The 25347-nt window shown below is 43.3% G+C and overlaps 1 protein-coding gene across 2 annotated transcripts in view; it reads right to left on the reverse strand.

The window, feature by feature from the left end:
• The window catches only part of FNDC3B (fibronectin type III domain containing 3B), a 135095-nt gene that overhangs the window by 106355 nt on the left and 3393 nt on the right, over positions 1-25347 (reverse strand). For both annotated transcript variants that reach the window (XM_015871958.3, XM_085513675.1), the window contains exons 2-3: positions 5101-5239; positions 2917-2992 (exon numbers count right to left, since the gene is read on the reverse strand). In XM_015871958.3, the coding sequence (XP_015727444.2) occupies positions 2917-2992; positions 5101-5211 (187 nt within the window). In that variant the 5' untranslated portion in view covers positions 5212-5239. The remainder of the gene's footprint in view (positions 1-2916; positions 2993-5100; positions 5240-25347) is intronic.

Consider the following 25347-nt stretch of genomic DNA (forward strand, 5'->3'; position numbering starts at 1 on the left):
TAATGCTTTGTCTCTCAGGGCTGTGCTGAAGGCCTGTGCAATGCTAAGGACTGAAGCACAGCATCCTTTCACTTGTATTTATTATTTCTTTGCACATTGCCTTTATGCATCAGTACTCCAAATCTAGAGCTGTTGTATTGAACAAAAACTGAAGGTAAGTTTCAGGAGAGCGCTCAAAAATGCTTTATTTTCAGCAATGCCATAACGCACCCATGAATTCAGTGTGTTGAGAGAGCATGAAGGGGACTCACTGCCCAAGCGCCCTATTGCTCACAAGAGCTCTGCCATGTCTCTGTCAGCTCCCTGCTCCTCACTCTCACAGGCTGGTGGTTGATGGGTCTTGCTCCCCATGGCAGCTTTCCCATCATTCTGTTTCCCTGGCTCAGCAAGGGTTTGAGTCCTGATAAACTGCAAAAGGAAAATGGCCTTTGGCTCCAAAAAAAATGACAGCAAGAACAGATTCTTCCTGGAGAGAGACTGTCAGACCAGTCCGGGGAGAAGGAAACCTGACAGCACCCAGTCCTCAAAAGCATTTCTCTGAAAGAGCAGATTTATCCTTCACCTTAAATGTCTCCTCTTGAGGAAATGAGTCCCTCTTCTCATTCCTAACTGCCCAAACTCCTGCCTCTGCTTAATACTCCAAGGATGGACATAAAGTACACCCAGGGGTTAGATGTACATTAGGCATCTCAGATCACCTCTGGCCACACACAAAAAGAAAGCAGAACAAGAAACAACACTGTAATACATGGAATGCTCAATTACAGGTACACACTTATTCCAGTTTCACAGCATTTTAGAGGTGTGGTTTCTCAGGACTGGGGGAGGTTGTTTTTATCTGACTGCATTATATAATCAGATAATGGTCCAAGTTTGAAGCACACACTCAGTCCAGCAGTAGAAATATTTCAGTCACACACAAGTTGCAACTTCAACCTGAAAACAATATCAGAATTGTTCAGAACTTACACAGCGTATACAAGAGAGCATGCATAGGCTTGTTGTCAATACAACAGCTCTACCAAATAAGAGACCATCTTACACCACAGACTCTAAGTGAACTTTATCGGATTGCTGACGAGTACCAACCAAACCCTGCCAGCACAAGTAGGTTAAAATATAGGGGATGTGGAATAATGGGGTTTCAAGTTATATTCATTTAAATACATTGTCTAAACAACACTTAGAACATGAAAAACAATTACAAATACTGTCATCATTTATTTATAATGGAAGAAGTAATATACTAGCCAATAGATAAGCATTCATTTCACATAGAAGCACACAGCTTTATTACTCTGTTAATTGCCATATGGACCAACTTCTTACCACACAGCACATTGGCTATAAATCTCAACAAGTAATTCTAAATTGCTGCTATTATTACTCATCAAGACTGAACAGTCGTGGATGGTGTTCAGAGGAGCTTCTGTAACGTCTATCACAAACAACTATTAATTTCTTATTTCCATGGGGATGAAATTTTGAGCAACAAACACACCCACATCTTAGGTACGTCCAAACAGCTCATGGACACACACGTCCCTGTTCTCTTGGGTGATCTTATCCTGAAAAACTTCTTCTGATGACATTGCTCCACATTTTTGTTTTAAAAAACTGAATATTTGGAAAGACAACAAATAAAGAAGTCTCATCACCTCCTGTTTATTTTGATGACTTTAGATCTGGGAAACTCCTGAAACAGGGTTCTGCATAGCAATGACATTAGTAGGATTGCATCCCCAGTCTACCAGGACTGAGCATTCAGCTAACCTTTGGACAAATGATGTCAGCCTTCAGACAGACTGTCACTGTGTGCTGCTGCAGGGGCATGCGGAGGCATTCCTTACCAACGTTCCCACATACCATTGGCAACAAGGCACTATGAGACACAGGAACGTGCCGCACAGGGTTAGAGCATGCACAAAGGAAACCACCAGAACAACCACAGTCAAAAATAAAGACTTAATTTACTAGCTAGAAAATTATCACTGATTGACTATTAGATTTTCCCCCTTACTACTTTTTAAGGAAAGGTTTTTGAATGGCTAAGACATTGAGATTGCTGCCTAATGGCATAAGAGATGGAAAAAACAACACCACCTACCTCCCTTCTAACAGCATAAAAGCCTTCAGCTCAAAAAACTATCACTGAAAGCAGTACAGCAAAGTCTATTCTCTTTAAACTTTGATCAGACTTTCCTGTATTTACTGCAGGTTGAATTTTACCTAGGGAATTATCTGCTTCCCTTCAAAGTTGTGTTTGCCTTGAGGTAGAAACTTCTTTATATAGCACTTAATACACAGCCTGAAAAGTCTTTTGTCACTTCTCCCTTCAGACCCATTAAAAGATTTTGTGTGGTCCCCCTCATCAAAATAGAGAGAAGCACTGTTTATCATATTTACACAATTTTAGAGAGAAGTAAAAGAGCAAAAGACTGCTCACACGCTTTTATTTAATACAACATAATTAGCCAGCTCTAGTTATAAAGAGCCAATTAAAGAACCAATTAAAAATTCTGCTCAAAACCAATGAATTCTCCAAGCACTCTGAGTATCTCTATTCATTTTCTGTCACTCCCAGTGCCCCCAGGAAAACAACTTTTTCCCCCTCCATATCCATTTAATCTTTACCAACTACAACTACAACTCACTAACTCTTACTTGTATTTAGCATTTGGTTATAGAGAAACACGCATTAAAAACACTGATTAAATGACCAAAATGACTCATTTCTGAGATACTGAAGTCCTGTAATAGATACAGCAGCCACACCTGCAGCTTCTCATTCATGAGCATTCCACTGTATATTCAGAGCTGCATACCACATTTTCACAGAGCTCAGAGCATTAAGTTTTGAGCACGTTTTTTGCAACACAGTCAAATGTTCACCTGCACGTCCCAGTACCCTCTTACCTTGAATGCACTGCAGGGTTCCATCCTCAGCCCTTATTGTAAAGGTTTCACCTGGATTCACTTGAACCAAAAAGACCTGTGAAAAGAAAACCACATTTGCTTCACTGTAATGTTTGAACGTGACATTTCTTCAACCCAACAGTTGTGCTCTCAGTGCTGCAGAAGCCATTAAGGGGTGCAGGAGGGTGTACATCCCTATCCCCACACCTTGGGTACCAGCAGGGCCAGGAACCAATGGAGGTTTACAGCTTGCCTTCTCACCTAATCTTCAGACACAAATCTTCAGAGCAGACTCCAGCATGAAGGATCCAACCATACCATCATTTCAAGCCCATAGGAATAGAAGACTTTATCAGGCAAAATCCATAGGCAGACACTTGCCACATCTTAACGAGTAAGCAGCGACTTGTAAGTGTACAGAGCACCACAATTCTCCTGCTTACACTTGTTTTTCTCTATACTTCATACAAAGAGGGAGCAGCATTCAGAACCGATCTTCAGACAGGATATATATATATCTGAAGATATATATATATATATATATATATATATATATATATATATATATATACATGTATCTGAAGATCAGACATACTCTGATATCCTTTATTCCATGTTTATGACCCTAAAAGGCAAGAGCAAGCACACACAAGCACTAAGTGCAGCGCCTGCTCAGACAATGAAAGCACCAGGGCTTGGCACGAGCACCTTCTCAAGCAGGTGCCAGCAAAAAAAAAGCCTCGCTGTGCTGCTGCAGAGATTGTACCAGATAAAAATGAACCTACCCCAAAAGCAGAGTGTTCTATTCTGTACAGACAGACCTCCTGACTTCACACTCCCAGCACTCTGCAGCACACAGCTCAGCACCTACGGGAAGCTGCTGAAACGCCTGGAGCAGAAGATGGATTGTAAATCCCAGAACCCCCACAGCAGTGACAAGTGGATTAGAAACAGAAACAGAGTGAGCAGCAGCTCTGGAAGGGACATGAAAGCATTCGTTTCCACTATGGATGACTGTATTAAAGTGTGGGAAAATTAAAAGAGGGGAAAAAAAGGTGGGTGTTATCAATGCCATTTTGGGTAGTGCAGAGAAGGGAGATTACTGACAGGCAAAGCTATCCTCAGCTCTGCCCTGCACAGCTCTGCAGTACTTATTCCCAGGGAGGCAGCAACATCAAATGTTCCCATATAGTAGCCTTACATTACAGCAGCGTGTACTGGCAGGATCCCCCTCTGCAGCCCTCTCCATCTGGCTGCTGGTACCAGCTAAAGGCTTTACCAGCTTCAGTCCACTCTTTTATACACATTTAGGAACTGATCCTATGAGGAAAATCTTCTGTCTCAGGTTCAGCACTGCTGAGCACAGCCACAGCACAGCTCTGCATCCTGTCCTACAGCCAGGCCTCTCACCAGCTGGGCTCCAATGCCTTCCTACCACCAGCTTCTAACAGGGACTGCAATCACACCCTGGGCAAGTACATCCTTGTAAAGCTTCCACCTACTTATAGGGTAATGCAAAGCATCTTTATTAAGGAAGTCATTCTTACATGGAACAAATCTGTTCCCACCTCACAAGTAATGGAGATAAGTCTATTTCAGTAATCACGTACCATTTAAAATGACATTAAAAGCAACTAATTAGTCCATTTGCTGCTGCATTCCATGGAGATGAAGCAAAGCTCTTGTTCTAAAACTGTATGAAATTAGAACTACCCTTCTAAATGGTTAAAACATCAACTACAGCTTCAGGAATAGGAGAAAAGTAATAAAGAACAATGACAGCTAGTAGTGCAATCAATATATGAGGGCTCTTGCAAATTACAGGCAAAAAAATCCTGAAGAAAACTGTATTCCAGCTACAAGTACACACAAAGAGAAGGTGAGTTTTTCCTCGTTTAAGATCTACAAATATGATCCAATAAATGTGTATGGAGGAAAATGACACTACTCTGAAGCATTCTGCTGAGTCGTATTTGTGCATCACAGTGATCCTAACTGCAGTGTGTCAGCAGTTCTTGCTCTGAAACATCAGATGAGAAGTTAGCTTACGGGCAATGGAGGCATCTGCCAAGCAAGTCTGCTGAATCATCACTGATGGGGAAATTCAGTTGGACGTAGAACCCCACCTCAACCCCTCTTTAGAATACTCTTTTGGTAACGCAAAAGGACCCAAAGCTCTCTGACCTGCTGTGATCCGTCGCCATTCACAATGTGAGGCATCATGGCTACCTCCCCGTTCAGCAGCGGTGGCAGCTCCAGCGGGATTTGGTCGGTCATCATCATTGTGACGTACATTCATGGAGAATTTTCCTCAACGGGCTTCCTGCAAGAGAAGCATCAGTTAGAGACTCTGTAAAACCCTCTCGTGGTTTTGTGGACTTTGCCAATCAAGTAGCAAGCTGCTTTTGTAATATCCACGGATCAAAACCAAATATCTTGATTTTCCATCTAGGAACACAGTGTTCACACTGTAACAGTGTGAACCAGCACCTACAACACAGAGCAGACTTTCACTTAGCCACAATCCAACAGAGAAGCTAATCAGTGTGTTATCACGCCACCACTAGAACTACAGGGATGTTGCTTTGTAAAAACAAGTCTGAATTCAGCATTAACGGTACCACCACACTGGGTTAATAACCCAACTCTTTGATGACTAGGATTACATAATGCCACCATTTCTCCAGACTCCTTGCACAAGAAACGTGCAAATGAGCCTTAGAGACCAACAGTCTCCTCAGTCCCTCACATCAGAGAATCCCAGAGTCCTCCCAGCAATTCCATATTCACTGCAAACTCAGGGTACAAAGAGAATGTTTTGCCTTTGTACTTAGCTCGGCACATTTCCTACCTTTATGTTTTGCAATATTTGGAGTTTACTCCTTAATATTTTTGTTCTCATTACCTCAAAGTCTCAAGGTTTAATTCTTAGAGAGATTCAAGCTCAGAACTCAATGCTGTAAGTCTGGGGTTCTTTGGGTGAGGCAGCAGGGCAATGCACTGTGTGGGCTCATTGGTTGGGCTTGGGTGGATTTGTGGCTTGGTTTTAGATAGTGAACAAATAAACGTGAGCTTCTGAATCATTTCTTAGCTGCATGTGACCACATAAAGCACGGCAAAAGGCTAACATAGAGAAAACAGACCAATTCAATCCATTATTACTTATAACTCTAACTACTGTGGCTATATACATTACACATCTATAGAGTTGTAAGCACATATTTATACATACATGAATAGATAAGACGATTTTCAGAGAATGCAAGCTTCATATAAACTATTTTGAAACCATGGGAAACAATACCCACTCTCTTCCCCCCCCCCCCCCCCCCAACACACAACACATCCACAGCCTGAAAGCCTCAGGACTTTAAGCGTCATGCTATTTCTATTTTCTTAAGGGGGAAAAAAAAAGAAGCAAAAAAACAAACCACAGACTAGCTTCAAGCTACATATTTTCCTAGTAATATTTCCATTCCAGGCACAACCAATATGTTGACATTTATTTGCTATATGTCATTATTTAAAGTTTTACAGCTGCATTCCTTTAGCTTTATTAATGGTTTGTCACTACAGCCATGTCTGCACTTGCCTCGCTTTAGAGGGGGAAAAGAAAGAAAACCAAAGAAGAAATAGAGAGAGAGCTTCCTTCATCTGTCAGGTCTGGCACAGCTCCGCCAGCAGCAGTGCTGGCTGCAGCACCCAGTTGGCCACAGGCTTCTTTCTAACAGCATCTCAGTGAGAGGTACTGCAGGCAGAGCTGATCAGACAGGGTTAAGACGTCTACTGCAGGGCTGGCAGGCTTTACACCAAAGCCAACCATCCTGGAAACTGCTTCACATGCTTTTTAGTTTATTCTCAAATGTTTGCCTTAGAACTGATTTATTCACCACGCATTCACATCCCTCCTAAAAACTGGAGCTTCTCCTCCCTCAGATAACCCAGTTTCCTTCATACAGAGAAGTCTGAATACACATTTCCCCACTCCATACAAATTCAGGAACATCACGGGAAGAAAACAGCAGGCAAAGGCTCACAGCACCAGGTCACATTTCAGGATATGAGAACTCCTCCTTACTTAAAATACAAACTGCCAAACACTAACCCACAGCTTTTACTTTTCTCTTCCCCCCCCCCCCACCTCCAGGTACTAACTCAAATTTGGGGTTTTGTCTAGAAAGCTGACTATATTTAAATATATAAAAAAGACATTTCCTGTGCGTCTGCATTCCCCAGGTTTGGCTCAGGCTAAGCTAAGAAACGGCAGCACTGAGGCAGAGGCAGAATTCCCTCCCCCCCCCCCCCTCCAGGAACACAGACATCAGCCACAGTGAGAGCTGGGACAGCCACCCAGTTTCAGGCTCTGTCCCCAATCCAAGCTCCAGTCCTTCTGATGTTTGCAAGTTACTGCTACAAACCTGATTTTCCAACACTGTGCCCCTCCACTGATCACTGAGATGACTCTGTTCCCTTAAATTAATTCAATATGTGAATTAGTAACATATAAATTAGTTACACATGGCAACAGGGAAAAAAAAATAGAAAAAACACAGAACAAAGTGCAGCCATCTAAAACCAATTTCCATGTATGGAAAATTAGTGTGACCCAACAGGTTACGTCAGAAGTAGCCTGAAATTCCAGCCACAGTTTGAACCACACACAGATAACCACTGCTAACCGTTCCTAGAAGGTCTCTCCCATGCAATTAATGGGGGGAATAAGCCAAGGACATTCTCCTTTTAGCACAGGGCTTAAGTGGAGCAATTCAGGCCCCTAAAAATGCAACATACAGCCCAGAAAAGCCACAAAGTTGCATCTGCGAAGCTACTGTTGACACCATTTGAAACACGGTATACATCTTCCAAAGGAACAGTTACATCTCTTTCCAGCCCAAGCAATGGAGAATTCCAATGTTGGCATAGCCAGCATGGGTACAAAGGAGCAGGAACCACCTCATATAGCTTCGACGTGATTGAAACAGGTGTGGCATCACAGATAACATGGGAATCCCACATCACCCTGCATAGAACTCCATAAAAGGAAGGCTCAAATCCTTCTAGAAGGAATCTCACGTAAGGGAAGAAACGAAGCGAAACACAGAATAAGAAAACCCTTTCAGGTTTGCAGCCGTTAACCTTCAGTTAAAAGAGGCATTTAGGAACTGTTTGCTATGTGCCAGAAGTTTGTTTGTGGAACTGAGGAATCCTACCCAAGCCCGGTATGTCAAACCACAGCACCGCACAGTTGAAGAGATCAGTTCTTCTTCCAAAGGGATTTTGAACTGCATCCATAAGAGGAGAAGCAATCAGGAAAAAAAATCGGCATGTATGCACCCATCTATGCAGACATGAACACCCACACCCACAAACTTGTTTACATAAGGACACATTCAGATGCTAAGAATTTAAAGTGAGCACCTGATCCATTGGGAAGGCTCCCAGAGGGCATAGCTCCCAGTTCGGACCACTGTTAGTGCTGGGGCTCACGTGTGACAGATGACAGCCCAGTTTTCATGTTTCTGCACTTCATGCTGTACATGTGGAAACGTAAGCCTTGTTAAAACATCCACAATACCGGTATATTCTCATGCAAAAGCAGGGGAAGCACCGCGTTGAACATAGCTGCCTTCAAGAGGCTCCTGCCTTGGCTTGCCACTCCAGTTCCGAAAAGAGCACTAATTGTTCATAGAGAAAAGCCTCTTGAGACATGAGCAGTACCTGGAGGTATGTGCACAGATGGTTGGTCAAGGCACAAACAGTCTGGAATTTGTCTTGTCTGATGGGTGTTCATTAGCTTCGTTAAATCACATCCGTCTGAAGAACCATTTAAACCTAAAAGCATTCTTTCCGTGTTTAATTGCTAGCGAGGCAGATTAACTTGAAAGCATCCAAACAGACAGGCTTATTTGTAACAGTTTTGGAGAAATATATGATTCTATTATTTTTCTTTAAGTCCATAATGGCAGAGAAAACACACCAGTGAGAAGGCCTGCCCCCAGAGCTGGCTGGGGTGTGAGAGGCAGCCAGGCACCACGCAGCTACCGCCCATCTCCAGGGCTGGAAAGCAAAAGCAACCACTTTAAACTATGATTCCTCAGTGGGTTTTCCCCTTTGGTTTGTTTTTATTTTAAACAATGACACAATTTCGTGTCTATGATACATCTCACCTGCGAAGACTAGAGCTATCAGAAGCATTCAGTTCAGTAAGAGATAAAGGGAAGTTGATGAAGTTGTACTACAGTGAGATTAGTAAAGCAACTACCCAGATAGCTCTGCTATGATGAGATTTACACTGGTTTGCAATTATTTAAGCCTGACATTTGACAATATACTTCTCAAGATCTGGAGCTCTGATATTTTATATCCATTTGCAATCCTATCAGCCACATCCTCAGCAGGTACACCTGCAATTTAGGAACAGCCAAACAAAAAGGGATCCCTGTTCAAATGTGGGATGAACTGGAATAACCCAGAGGCCTTAAATGCTAAGCATCTTCTCAGCTAGGCAGTTCCTTCAACTTAAAGACAGACATCTCCCATGAAGATGGCTCTTACAACCCCAGCCTGCCTGCAGTCTAGAAGCACCCTGTGGAATATATTTGCTTGTTCTGATTTGTCATAATAAATCCCAAGACAAAGCAAGGTCAGACAGCCTATAATAAAATGACAAGGACAGAGGACCCAGAGACCAGGCTGGCACCAGAACTTCAAAGGCGGCTCAGAGGTGAGCATCAGGAATGAGATGAGGTCAGACAGCATAGCGCGGGAGCATCTTATTTCAGCAGGTGAGTACAACTAATCAACTGATAATAGCTGTGATGAAATACCAGAATAAAGCAAGCTGTTGCACAAAGCAGCCTTTTACCAAAGGCAAACCAGCTTTCTCTGGTGTTCCAGAGGAGAATATCATGAAAGCTTCCCAAAGGAAAGCTGTATGGGACTGGAGGCCAGCGTGCCCCAGAGACACTCACAGCCAGACAGTGGCACTGAGGGCAAGGGAACAAAGCACAGGGTGAAAGAAACATCCAGGGATGTTACTCCTGTTATAGCTACACAAGAACACAAATGAATTCATTGACTTTACAGCATTTTCACTTCCGTAAGCGGTATTGTTAAAGCAAACCAACCTCCTGCTCTGACTCAGTTCTACAGCATAAAAACAACGGCTGCAGCTTGTGCTGCTGACATAACAGTAGAATACAAATAATAAGACTTGCATGCAACTCTTTCTCACAGTTCACATTTCTCTGTGCCTTTTCTTGAAGCTAAAAGGTAACAGCTACTCCCATCTGTTATTTGTACCACTTTCCTTCTTCAAAGGCTTCACACATTTCTGTCCTCATCTCTCTCTATGTTAATCACAGCACAGAAATGGAACTCAAAAGCACACCAATAGTTCGTGGTTACCCCTCTCCCTGTGACTTCCCTAATTGCAATACCAAGAATTTACAAATTAGAACATGTCAGTTCCAGCACTCCCATCTGCCAAAACGCCCACTATCTACTGATAACCCTTTTTGGGTTCCCTGAACTCCATGTGGCCTCGTTTTCTCCATCAAAAGCCATTTGTAAATGTAATTCATAATGCCATAAAATACACTGAGTATGTTTAAACACTGTTTCAAGTAAATACCAAATCATTCCAACCATTTGCTTGAGGAGAAACAATACCTTCCAACCCAGACCTACACCTGTCTACAACCTGGGTCTCAATCCCTCAGAGTTTTCACAGAATCATTAATGTTGGGAAAGAGTTCTAAGATCCTCAACCCCAACCCATCCCCCCATGCCCACATCCCTCAGTGCCACATCCTCATGGTTCTGAAACACTTCCAGGGATGGTAACTCCACCACTCCCTGGGCAGCCGCGCCACTGCACCACTGCTCTTTATCAGAAGAAATGCTTCTTCATATCCTGAACTTTTTCTGGCACAACTTGAGGCCACCGCTTCTCATCCTATTGCTGTTATCTGGGAGTGTAGGCTGACCCCCCACCTCACCAAGCCTGCTCTCAAGGAGCTGCACAGAGCCATAAGGTCTCTCCTGAGCCTCCTCTGCTCCAGACCAAACCACTCCATCCCCTCAGCTGCTCTCCACAGCTTCACTGCCCTTTGTTACATATAAAGACACAGTTATGTCTTCAGGTGCATTTAAAAGTATTATTAGTGGTATGCCTAAGTACACAGCTCCACAGGGCTGGCGTTCTGACACTGTGCACATACCCAGGAACACACCAACACACAAAGTTCTTAAGGAAAGGTGTGAAGCAGATAAGCAGTGTGCCTCACCTGTTTGCTTTCTTCCTACATTTAATAACCAAACTATTAATCACAGTCCCAGCACGATAAGCATGGCAGGCTGGTGATAAACACCCTCCCCTTCAACCTCACTCTCCAGGTAAAGCCCAAGGAATAGTATCACAAAGACTTCAGTTATCTCTTCCAGAATTCCTGCTCAGGGAAGAATCAACTGAAACCAAATGGTGTTTTATTTTGTGGGTTGTTTTTTTTTCCAAAAATACTAATTAAACCATGAAGAAAAAAAAAAAAGAAAGAAAAAAAAAAAAAAAAAGACTATCTATCACATCAATCTGCAGCACTTGAAAAGCAAGCATACCAAACTCCATTTACAGCAAGGCTCCAGCACACCTTCATGCACTGCGAATGCTTTTGTTTCAGCCGATCCCTGCTAACCTGACTCCAGGCTGACGCCGTGCTGACAAAGTCACTCATTGTGCTCTGGTGGGAAACCTTGTGATGTGCAGCTCCCACCCGGCTGCTCCAAGTGGGCACCCAGCATTGCTGCTGCCAGAGAGCCCTGCAGCACAGCCAGGGGAATGCCCACAGCAACGTGCTCCTGCCCAACTGCACACAAAGCCCAGCACTGAAAGCCCACAGCCCCGCAGCATCAGGAAGAGAGACAATTTCCAGCTTGGTTTCATTGCTCTTCAGTTTCACAGAATATAACCTGAAGTTTGGCAGGGGTGTTTTACTTTTCTCAACTGTTAAAATGATAACATGCTATTTAAGAGTGATTATTGGCTGTTAGTTTAAGAGAGGCAAGGTCTTCCACCTTTCTCTCCAATCAGTACTACTTGATGGCAGCATCAGTGCCTTCAGCAAAAACCCTGCTCATTACACTAGCTAGAGAAACAAGCTATTACGCAGAGTTGATCCATACCTAGAGAACACTAAAAGACAAATCACAGCTGCAGATCAAAGCAGCTTTTAATCAAGAGAGTCGATTAAGGCAACACAAAGCCAAGTGGAGCTCACAAGCACCAAGCACCAGCAGGACCCAGATACAGCAGCTCCCATTGCAGTGAGCACACCAAACAATGCAGATCAAGTTCTCTGCGACATGCTTTAAGTGGGAAAACCCTCAGGTTTTGTTACCTGCATGAAACAAGACCCAGAGTTTGTAATGAGAGGACAAGCTTGGAATGAGAAGGGCCCACCTTCCAGCTTACAGCATGCTGCTGGCCAGGCTCCTTGGAAATAACCCCAAAGGAGTGAATCTGCATGCAGTCTGCACAGTTTCTGCAGCTTTGCTTAATTAATTAATTAAAAAACAGCATCCAAAATACCCTACTTGTAGCGGTGACCTTACTGCTCCCAGCTCCAAAACAAGGGAAACGTTACGACAGCTTGTTGTTACTGTGAGCTCGGGCTGAAAGGTAGGAAAATATTCAGGGAAGGAAAGGGAGGAAATGAAACAGAAAGAATGTGGACGTTCTTGCAGCGGGTCTGCAGATGATACTCAGTGAGTTTCCTGCTGCTTTCTAAAAACTTGGAAGGTATAACCACAACCAGCCAAGCCTGCACAGGCTGCTCACTTAAGGTATGACAGCACTAACCTGAAGGCCCCCATTAAAAATTAATTGCTCACATCCACAGGGAAATGGAGGAAAAGCTGCTGCCCACTGGAGGCACAGCCCTACACACTGGGGGAGTCACACAGCCTTGGAGAACATCGTACTTTAAAGATGTAGAATAAATCAGGGGTCTCACAGATAGCCACATAAAATCCTTTTGGGACAGTCCAAAGACAAATGCACAAGGCAGTAATAAGAACTAGAAAATGAGCTGGGTGAAGGTAAATTATTCCACAATGAAACTGTAATAATTGAATGCAAACTGATGATTTAATCACAAAGGGAACAGTTATGCTTGTTTGTGTTTCCCTAATAATGCAGCCACACTCAGCTCCAATAACATCAATTCAACCACTGAAAATAAACTTCACCTCTGCATCCTTTAAATTGCACAATTCCAGTCAAGCAAAAAAAATCCAATGGGTGAAAAGCAGAAAGCAAACTACCTTCAGCTTCGTGCAACACACAGCTCCCGTTTCATTTTCACTCACTAACTTGAGGAAATTCATTTTCACAGCTGCATTCCAAACTCTGGAGGTGCAAGAGCCTGAAGTCAATATTCAAATAAATTTCAGAAAACCACACCGACTTTTATGATGGCTCATGTTTATCCATCCACAGCATTTTGGCTTTCTGGAAAGAAGTATTGAAAAAAAAAGAATCGTTCTTCCAAAAATATTACATTCATAATACTACCTGTACATAGACTTGAATCACAAGAAATGGACTTCAGATTGGTTAGAATGTGAGACTGGGGAAAATGACTTTATCTTAAAAAAGAAAGAGGTTTTGGAGGGTTGGGGAGTAGGTATGAATAGGATTTCACCCACCAAATCCCAACAGACAGGATGCTGGTGGCTACGTAAGCAATGGAGAGTGTTGCAGGGAAACCCTCTGCTACTCAACAGCTGTACAGCAGCTCATCCCTCTCCTGATGCTCACTAAGGAAACTCCCTCACCCTTAATGAATTCTGATAAATGTTTTTTCCACAGCCCCGGATGAAAACCTGAACATGGGATTTTGCCTCTAACCTTGTTTTGTGTCCCCAAGCACGGCTGTATCAAGTGAAATCCAACTCACAGGTTACCATGCATGCTTCCTCCCCATCCCATAGATGCCTTACTTCATCAAGCAAGCACTCAGAACATGCCAAATGTAAGTGACTACTACAGCACCACAGCAAGAGATATGTATTGCTTATTACAGTTTTAAACACTCACAAGTTCGCTCCCTGAAATCCATTCTGAGTTGCTTTGCTCTGTGACCTCCCTGCTCAAGGAGGAGCAGAACAAGATTTATTACCATTTAAATGAGAAGGTCAACCTGCTGCAGCTTTTGTCTTTAAACTGGAATTCCTGTAGCTGAAGGAAAGGTGAATGCTCTCATTTTCCTTTTTCTCATCCATATACATTAAGGCACCAAAGTCTCAGAAGAGTAATTGATCAAAAATAATGAATGAGGTTCATTCTCATCTGAATTGGGCAGACTATAATACGGTTATTGTTAAGAATGCTTTGAATCTGTGAAGAAGGCTAATTATGAACACTTCTTGAAATGACTAAATTAAGAAGTCATCTTGTTACTAGCAATTCCTTCTTTCTGACAGCAAGTTGAACCTTACATATATCAGGCACCAAGAAAGTACTTTGACTAATAATAAACAGAGAAAGTGTTAGCACAACCACCACCTGCTTTCTGCTTATAGCACGAATGCTGATATAGCATCGGGTTGTAAAAGGATTACGATTTCCTAAAGATTATCAGAAAAGCGATGAAAAATGCAGAAACCTGATGGCACCCAACAGCAGAGCGGTGCAGGAGGAGAGGGGCAGGAGGAGCAGACAAGCTGGATGGGAAGGGAACCCACCACAGGAAGAGCCACCATGGGAAAAGCATGTTGTCTAACATGATGCGCCACTGATCACATCTGATCTCCCACAGAGATCTGCATTTGTCATCAAGTTATTCACCCGCTTGGAAACAGCTGAGGTAAAGCAATAGAGCTCCCAATCAGAACAAGGGATGAAGTCCTCATTGCAGACTGTGTTATATTTAGTTTGATGTGGTCAAACACAAGGTGCAGACCACAAGAAAATAGTTTAATAAGCCATAACAAACATTAAATATATATATATACATCCTTATCAGCAGCAAGAAGATGAAAATGTATAACAGAGCAAGAGAATCACAGCTTGATCTACACCTCAACATTTAGAAGACCATCAGTGGTCCCAAAACCAACACAAATAAGAGATGGGCTCTGCTCAGTACAAGCTCCAAGCCACCATTCCCCATACAACAGAACTGATAGCTAACACACAGTATTTCAAGATTTCAAAGGACTCAAATCAAGCTCAGAAATAAGAATTCAAAGGATTACTAAAGAAATATAGGGGAGGTTCTGCTCTTTTTTTTTTCGCTAGAAAGCCAAGTGATAAGGGACATAAAAGAATAATGTCAATGTCTCGTTCTTGTTATCCTGGATTTAACCTGTTACAAAACCGCGTGCCCTCACCGTGTGCCTTCAGCCCCACAGCCAGGCCTGCCTGCACAGCAAAGCCCTGCACAGCGCTCACTTCAAAGCAGTGCGCGGCCAGGGGAATTCGGCTCTTGCCACTGGCACATACCAAGGATTCCTAATCATTTGTGCACCACTACGAAGATGTTCTCATCCGTTTGGATTTCTGTCTTAACACGTTGCAGCCTTAAAAACAAAAATGCAGTCTCAGCACAGTACGTTCCGTGTTGGTTTTGGAAGCCTTTTCTTGGGTGCTAAGGGCAGACAGAGAATGGGATAAGAAGTTCCAATACACGCCATAATCCTATTTCCAAAAATAAAGTCCAGCTGCAAGCTCCAGAAAGAACTTCACATACCTATTGAGTTCTTTTCTTCTTTTGTTAGTGCAAGGGTGGCAGCAACAGGAGCACTTAGTTAACGCCTCTCGATTACGCTTCTTTCTGTAAGTTTTTACCAGGGAACTCAATGTATGTCACTAAGTGACATACATCCACATTTATATGTGTTACTTAACCCAAAGGAAACATGGAAACACTTGTTATTAGAAACAAAAACAACAGAAGGAAAGAGATGGTAAACAATAAATCCTCATTGAATTTAATAGCTGTAAAGCTTTGTTGGAAACAGCCATCCCAGTGTACATACCCACATTCAAGTGAATTCTATCTGAAGTTTACAGAAGGAAGCATACACAAACAGCCTTACAAAGGCATTCTGGTAGCAGGAAGCACTTCTCTGCTACTACCCTGGCAGTCAGGCCACGTTACAAGCAAACCTTGCATCCCGTGGGGGAGCAGACACCAAATGCATCTGCAGCACTAAACACAATTTAGTTTCACTAAAGGATTAACCAGATCACAAATTGCCAATTAATCTTGCTTTATGATTTAGGCCTGAATTCATTACAGACACAAAGGCAAGGCATGCAGCAGACTGGATGAAGTTAGCCTGGAATGCTTTGCACCAGCTACTTCTGTTCCTTCGCAATAACAACATTCTGAAGTTGCTTGGCCTTCTTTTTTTTTTTTTTTTAATCTGAGAGTTAACTGATGGGCTTTATTGGTGGTGAAAAGCACTGATTACTGACTACTCCATATATCATTATGCATGCTAGCACACAGCTACACAAATATCTACGTTCTTCAGTTTTCCAAATCTTTTCTAGTTCTTCACTTAGCTGAGAACACTAGAAATTTCCAGGCTTTTGCTGTAACATCTAAGTTTCCCTCCCCCCCTTTTCCATTTGGTGGATTTTCTGCCAATAACACTGTTGAAAAATAAATTCTTGTGGACAGGAAATATCCCGAGCAAAGGATATCCAGCTTTAAGATACTTTAAAAGCTCTGCATTCCTCTTTATCTGCCCTCTTACCACCCAGCTCTGGGCAGTGCAGGGCTCTGGGCACGCTGTCCTGCCCCAGGCCTCATGCCCAGGTCCACCAGCTGCCACAGGGCTCCTTCTTGGCTGTACTCAGCATCACTCCTTGGAGTACAGCCCAACAGAGGAGAAGTGAGCTGCTTCCTGAGCAATGCCTGCTATCACAAGTACATCCACCCCAACCCCACCTGCTAAGGTGCTTTAAGACGAGGGCTGTGAGCATAATTTAATGGCCTAATCTCATGGAGGTGGCCTGGCCTTTCAAGTGATCCCTTTGCTTGATTTCCTCAACAACAGCACTCTACAAAAGCAAACATCCTGGCTGTCTGGAGGGCCGGGTTCCAGCTGCAGCAGGCTCCCAGCGGGCAGGCAGCCCAGTGCGGGATGCTCAGCAGGCCGTCTGGCCTCTGGGATGGACCAAGAGCCATGAGGGGACACCTGGCTTTAAAATAAAGCCATTTGATGAGCCTTAAACAGCTTTCTGTGCTCCCAACCTGGGCTCCAAGCCTGGCTCCTGCTCAAGGCTCAAACACCTCTGAGCAAGTTCTGGATGTGCAAGCATCAAAATCTGGCCTTAAGCTAGACTACAAGAACAGTGAGATGTGGTAGGACTCCCTCTGCACAGGAGAGGAAAAAAAAAAAGCAACTATATTTCATATTTACAGACCCAAAGAGCTTCATTCCATTTAGAAAGCTTTAATTGTAAAAGGGAAGCCTGGCCTGTTTACCTCTCATCCCAGCACCAGAGGTTGCATACACTCAGGCTGGCTGCTACCAGCAGTACAATACAACTTCAGTGGCTTTCAATTCTCAAGTCTGTTGGCTTTGCCTTGTTACTAGGAACAAGTTCGATCCTACTCAATGCCTCACAGCAATAACTGATGTTCAAATCAGTACTTGAGTATGTCACGGCTCTCATTATTTCTCTAACACCTAATGTCTCACAAGCACAATTCACTAAAATTAGCAACAGAACCCAACAGTGTAGCCCATTTACCTCAGGACAGCTCTTGGATGAGGTACACTGGATTCCAGGCACAATCTCTTTGAGATCCCTTTGGTGCTTCCACCACCAACCACCCACAGTCACCAAAGGAGTCTGTCTGAACATAGAGAAGCTGAAAACCATCCATCCCCAGGGGCAAGAGCTCCTTTCAGCCACGGCCAGCAAGCTCTGACTAGACAGGAGGAGAGAAAGAGCTGACACACCTGCCCATGGGCACAAAGAGGGAGCAGCACCCACACTGCCAGCAGAAGTCTTATCCTTAGGTGACACCAAGGCAATTTGCATGTGCCAAAACCATTGCACAATTAGCACACTTAATTTCGTACCCTTCAAGGAGCTAAGTAAGTGCACTTAATCAACCGAAAATAAAGCGATGCAAAAGAAAGCAATCCAAGTTACTAATTAGTTAAAAGATGTCAAATGGAAACAAAATGAAGTGTCTAATTACATCCTATCAGTTCAACCATACAACACAACGCAGACCCATAAAAATATGCTACTTCCTTTTTCAGTCAAAACAATCCAATTAAATCCCACTGCTGAGTAATAATAGAGAGGGAAAAAAAAGGGGGGGGGGTGGGGGGCTTTTTTCCAGCTGTATAAGAAAATTAACACAACTATTAACATCTTTCTGGTGTAGCTCCATAAGAGCATTAGAGTTCACTGTAAGAACTCATGCCCAGTCAACAAATACCAGCTCTAGCACAGATCCTAGATCCACTGAATCAATGAAACAAATTCCTAAGGTTTAAGGCTTCCTCTGAGCTACCTATTTTATGCAATAAAACTCATTTGAAGACTTTACATCAACAAAAGAGTTCTTGTTTCAGTTTCCCTCCAATACTCACATAAATTGGATACTCCCCTACATATTCAGCTTCTACTCTCAAAGCAGCATCTCAGCTTCCAGGCATAATCATTAAGCCCACTGAAAAGCCAGTGTTGACAGGTATTAATTCTTCAGGGGAAGCTTTCTTCTAAAACCTCCATCCCCATTATTGTATTCTTTCTCTATCAAATGATTCTCCAGCACTGTGGGCTGGGAGGATTTCACCCTTGTTGTAATGTTTTTCTTTACTTCCATAGAGATCAGAAACTGATTTTTCTTCCTCTCTTGGAAAGCAGCGAGTGGCAGGAACCCAGCAAAGTTCATTTTTAGTCACAAAAAATGAGAATATCCACAGGGAGTTCAACTGATGTAAGTAGAACCTCCCAGCATCACCACCTGAGCCTCAGTACTTTGCATTTGGGTAGAATGGGGGGCAGGGAATGAGGGAAGAGAATACTTTATGATGCTCTCTTTAATAAAACTCAGCTTGAGCCAAGTGTTTAGCTAAAATAGCCAAGTAATGCTCTAGAATAGCTCAACATAAGAACTGATCTGTCTGACATCATCAGCCATGAACGTGCAATCTAAATGGAAGCCACTGAAGATTATCAGAGCACCAACAATGGCATTTTAACAGCCTAAAAATATCACAATTTTAGGACTAAATATACTTAATGAAGCTGTGCCGATTTGCATCAGAGAAAAGGCTACCCCCATGTTTGCCAAACTCTTATTACAGCCTGAAAAATCACTTCTGAAGATAAGCAGCAGCAGGAAGGGCAGAGGAAGAGAAAAGATATTGGAGCATTTCAGAGCTTAGAATACAAGACCCTCTCAGACATTCTTCTAAACTCAGTTTCACAGAATCTAAATGGCAAACATAACAAATGCTTCCTACGTCCCTTTCTGACAAGTTGGTTTTGGACTTGATGTTTCTTTTGAAGCATAAACGATCGTCACTGCTTCAGTAACAAAAGTGCAGCATTCAGAATGCTTCTTTATGTCCTGGATACAGCAGCAGTACGTGGTCACAGCACTTGACAATTTTGTCCAAATATATTTCTCCTTACAAAAGTAAACCAATCACTGGGGGCGGGGGGGAACAAAAAACAAGAAACAGTTTTGGTATGAAATATCAAGGATGGCAGAACTCAACCCTTCTGCAGGGGAATATAAACGTAATTGAATCTGCTGAAATCAGGACTGTCATTAGAAGTACATTCATAGCAGTACGCTACAAAACAGAATTAACCAAAAAGATACTTGGAATTCTTTCTGCACTGTACAGCCCTTCCCACCCCAACATCCAGAAATCCAGAGCTCCCTTATGCCCACATTTAGGTCACGCAGTTCATCTTCATGCATGACAAAACCTACTGCCCAGAGCATGGCCAGCTCTGGCTTTTGACAAGGTTGCATCTTAAAGGCAATATTGTTGGGAATTCCATCAGGGCTGCACATCACCAGGAGCCCTGCACACAAACAGATCTATACCTTCCTGTTATTTATGCCTAGCTTGGTATTTCAGTGCTGGAGCTGTGCCTGCACTCCAAAGCACACTGTTCCTCCTCTGTAGCATGGGAGCTGCAAGCACAGGAGTCACACACCCAAGGACAATCACTTCACATCCACCATCCCTCTCTCTAAACAGATTGAAATCCAGCTGTTTTCTGCCTGAACTCTTGTTTATCTCTTACCAAGCTGCAGTAATTATCCCTGACAAAAGACAGACATTCATTAACAAACAGCGACCAACCTTTATCTGCAGAACATCACTTCACCCAGCTGAAGTTCTGCTTTTAAGTCATTATTAAACACCACATTTTAGCAGTGACTAACCAGGAGGTGCCCTCACCACACACAGCTACAACTCGCGGTTTGATGACCGCTGATGGATGATGCAGAGGATATAAAAGCTCTTCTCATCAAATATGGAAAACAAAAAGCAAAGAGTTTCAGAGTGCAAAGGAATTTGGATACCTTGACAGGTAGCTAAAGGAGAGGAGACTGAGCTTCTGACTTAGTGCCCTGCAGCACCACTAAAAGCACAGGGGTAGATTCCTACAAGGGCCTCTGCCAGAGCAAACCTGCACCAACTGCATCCCCAGTGGTGCCACCTCCCTGCTCTGTTTCCCTGGCTGTAAGATGGGGTAATGAAATTCATCTGCTAGGTGTTCTGGTCTCTGCCGAGAGCAATGCAACCATCACACTGGTTATTCACTCACGCTTAATTAATGATTTGCTAATTAAATTGACAGCCTGTTCTGACCAGTAACGTTAATTAATACACTCCGTTCACAGCATCTGGTGATCCGTGCCAGCAGCTAGAACTTTACACTATCGATTTTTCCATGCAGGCCTTCCTAAACAAGAGGAAGCTGAGCATGAGTGGGACTGCAAGAACCAGGGCACCCACACGGGTGCATCCATCTGTGCACACCCAGCTACCATTAAGGTGATGCCCACCCCATGTCACATCACAGCCCTGGGAAGTTGGCAGGGGGCTCAGCCACAGCTCTGAGCCTGAAGTCCATGGGTATCACACCTGACCCCTTCCCTGGTGCAGGGGACACCAAAGATAGTGACATCCACCAGAGCCATGTGCTGGTGGACAGGCTGAGCTGTAGCTGGCAGTGGCTCACAGCCAGAATCTGCCACCATCTGGGAGTTTGCTGGGCTTTTGTTTCATGTCTCAAGCCCTGATGGATGGAAACAAGTTCCTGATTTATCCATGTTAACATAAAGACGATTAAAACGTTTTTCCCCAAGGAGCTCATAAATGGAAGCACATCATACAGTCATTACATTTATTATAAACACTGCTTCGTTCAATGTAAAACCTGACAGCAAAAACTCAGGGCACTGAAAGCAGCACCAGGAGCTGCAGGAGAACACTGGGATGAGAGCTGCATACGGACTCACTGATTGCTCCTCACCCCCAGAACCATTAACTATTCACCAGCAAAAGCTTTTCTGCTGAGGAAGAGAACACCAAAAGGCAATATTAAAGCAATTTCAGAGCAGCTACCAAGCAATTAGCTAGGTAATGCCTTTGCTACATGCTGATTTTTCTTCTCCCAGAACACTGGTGCAAGCATAAGTAATTTGTTGTTTGTGTAGCCTCTCTTGGCATTGCAGGTGACCCAAGCTGGATTTCCTTCCCATATCACAGAAGACATTTCTGCTTTGGTGCTGCACATCTGCTCGCTACTTTATTTCATTATTTTTTCCCCCTTCTGAACCTTCACATTTCTTTTTTTTTTTTCTAGAAAAAGTATAAATTCATATCATAAATTCAAATTATAAACTCATAAATCAGCTGTTAAGTAATTGCAAGACATTGAGCCCACTGCTCCTGTTGCCTTTACATTTTCAAGTTTCAGGGCGTATCAGAACCATTCACTTATCTAATTTTGTGCCCCTACACCACCCCCAGCAACTCAGGATACTCCAAAACAAAGGTATTCAATTCAAACATGCAAGGAAGGAAGAAGGGAGCAGGCAAATGAGTTACAAAGAAAGAAGTTGAAGGGCTGAGATCTGCTTGCAGAGACAGCACTCCAACAGCCTGGAAAGACCGAGAAACTGAAAAACGCTTTACAGCAACTTTTTGGAGTGTATCATCCTGCGTGACTGCATGACCAAGAAATACCAAAAGGAAGCGAAACTGTTGATGTCTAACTTCAGCCTTGGGTATGTACAAATATTGCCTTTCCAGTAACACAGCAGCTCTCACACATCCACTGAAGCTCCCTATTCAGAGGCACACAAATCAAAACGTCGCCATCCCGTGTGCTGCAGAGATTGCGGTCACACAAGCATCCCAAGGCCTTGGCTCCTGTGCTGTATCCAGAAGCATGAGGTGGCTGCTGTGCTACAATCCAAAGGTCCCAGCAGCCGCTCCGATAACCATATCCTACAGCCACAGAGCAGAGCAATGGTGTCCAGGACAAGAACATCCAGCTCTATTAACTCAGAAAGGAAGGGCTGCAGATCAGACATAGCATGCACGAAACCCTGGAGACAGGAGAAAACTGAACTAGGCAATGAAAGTGCTCCTCCCCACTGCAGGAACTCCAGCAGCTGGGGTGCAGATAGCCACTCATAGATGGGCTTCAAATGAGGAACAAACCCGCACTCCAAAAGTCACAGAGGATGTTTATCTTTTGAGCAATCATTAGAAGCAGCAGCAAACAATAAGCAATTACACAGATCCGTTGGAACAGCAAAAATAAATATGTGCAAAGCAGAATCAAAGTTGATTTTGCTACAAGTCGACACACAAGAAGCATTAAGGCTGACTTTATGTAAGCATGAGTACACTTAGCAACTCAAAACACTTCTGCCCCACATTACATCAAATTTTCTGTGTTGAAAACCGTAGCATTGGACTTTTTCCCTGCTTAGCCATCAAGTTCCCTGTTTATCACTTATGGTCAACTATCAATACAGAGGCCCATGTGTCCCACACCAAATCCTATCAGAGAGCAGCCCTGGACCACCACAAAGCAGAGCTGGAACAAATCACACAGCAGCAAAAACCTTCACGAGCCCTAAGCTGCTGCCCTGTTGTGCTGGTTTATCTCCCTAGCAGGGAAACAACAGCTCAGCAGGGTACAGAACTGCATGAGGATAATGCAGCGATACCTACATCCCTGTGGATAACCCCACAGGGTGGTTACGACTTCTGGGCAGAGGGCACTGGCACTGATGTTAACCAGAAGGTGAAATAAGACATCATGTTGGTATGGTCCTTTAGGTGTCAGCTACAAGGTATATATCCTAATTTGCATGATCTTGTCATGGAAACAGTTTTTTTTTTCCCCTTGGCATTAGCTGTACTGATTTAGAGACAAAGTGTTTGTGCATCTTTATTTACAGGGTTTGTTTTGATCTGTAAAGCAATACTACGGTTACCCAGCCCACCTCATCTGCTTCACTTAGCAAAGTTCATTCATGTGTAAATTCTTCAACATTTAAAACATTGATAGAAATAAACTAACAGAAAATTAACCACGCTTACAAGAAGGCAAAGTGTTATGGGAAAGTCAGGGCTGTGCTGATAGAAATGCTATGCTCTGCTGCTGTTCCCACTGCCATCTGGTGAAATTATCTCTTTCAAAGAGTCTGAAAAGAAATACAGCCCAGAAGAGCCACTGTGACAAATAAGGATTCCAACTACCATTACTGGGTGATAACAATATACTTAGCATGTTAGAATGGGTTAACAGCTCCCTAAGAGCTGCCAGCATTTTGGCTGCATAAATGAGCCCAGGCACATCCAACGAGGAGAGGATGAACATTGTCTCAGTGAGGATATCTCAAGAAGAAAACTTCCACCAACTCCCACAGATGTACACTGAGCCTTGTGAAGTTTGCTTTCCAAAGCTGTAGTTGTTTGTTTGGCAATGCAGCCCAGATCAGCCACCCTCAGGTTATTAACATCACCAGCTCAGAGGTGTACATCACTAAAAAAGAGCAGGAGAAGGATTTCCTGGGTCTCAAAAGGGTCAGTATCAATATCTTAAAGAGATACACATAGCAAAATCAATTTATTCTCACAAGGCGATGCTTTTGCTCACCATTCACTTGCTTGGATCAAGATGTCACAAGCAGCTCTTCTGTAAGATGACATTATGCAACCACAGGCTTACCAGAAGGAAACCTATTAAATGCTCTCGTTATCTGCAAATGCTATCCACTTATTTTCCTCTGCTGCATTATCCCACATTGATACATAAATAACAAGCAAAGAGCAACGCCTGATACTTAATAACCACCAGCATGAGTGTCAGCAAGCATAAGGTCACTCGTGTGATATGAATTGCCATTGGATAGGCATGCATTGCCACGATCGATGTTACTTACAAAGTGGAATAGATTCTGGCAGCTAACTAATGTTACACCGAGAGAGAAACAGCAAGGTGATCCCTAACAACAGCAGGAGAACTCTCTTTCCAGGCTGCTTTTGGTACTGAGCTTCTAGAAAAATCATACCTGATCATGTTAGGTCTGATTAAGGAATCATGCAGAAATACACAGGGCAAAATACACCGTGGAGATTCAGTCTGCAGCACAGAACATCCACATTTTATTAGTGGACAATCAGGGAATAAGGGAGCTACCACAAAAACCAGAACAGCCAGCTACACACTGAGCAGGATGTGCTCTGCATTTCGCTGGCTTTGATGAACAGCACGAGAAAGCTGTCCCCAGCATTCCAAGGATATCAGAGGGGGAGGAGGGTCACCTCAAATTGTCGCTCACTGAAGTTTCTATTAACAGCCTCTTGAGAGTGATTTCTTTTTTCTCTTTTCAAAACATTCCATGTGAATCATTTCTGGAGGCACGAAGCGCGTGTTTAAATATATACATACACACACATTCTATTATAAGAGTCCTTTGCAGAGACCTAATAATAGAAATGTCCACAGTCACAGCAGTTCCATAGGAAGCACTCAAGGAATGTGCATTTCAGCCACAGATACACCAAGTCAGCATCAAGCAGCCAAGCACACCTGGCACCTGCAGTCCCACAACATGTGATTTCACCATCCATCATCAATCTAACACAACAAACAAAGAAACAGTGGTTGCAACTCCACTCTACCCCATTCTGGACACAGCTGAGCTGCTTGCACAGAACTGCAAAGCAGATGCCAGATACAAATGCACATACCAGCATTAGCTGCAAAGTTTGTTCTCTTAAAAGAAAAACAAAAATAGCACCTTGATTCAGAATCACTTTTAGATTCAGATTACACACAAAAGAGAACTCTATAAACAGCTTTCCTTCAATAAGCAGAGCGCCCAAGTCCAGCATGTC

This window comes from Coturnix japonica, chromosome 12 (assembly GCF_054131305.1).
Source record: "Coturnix japonica strain WE chromosome 12, WE-NBRP24, whole genome shotgun sequence".
Taxonomy (NCBI): Eukaryota; Metazoa; Chordata; class Aves; order Galliformes; family Phasianidae; genus Coturnix; species Coturnix japonica.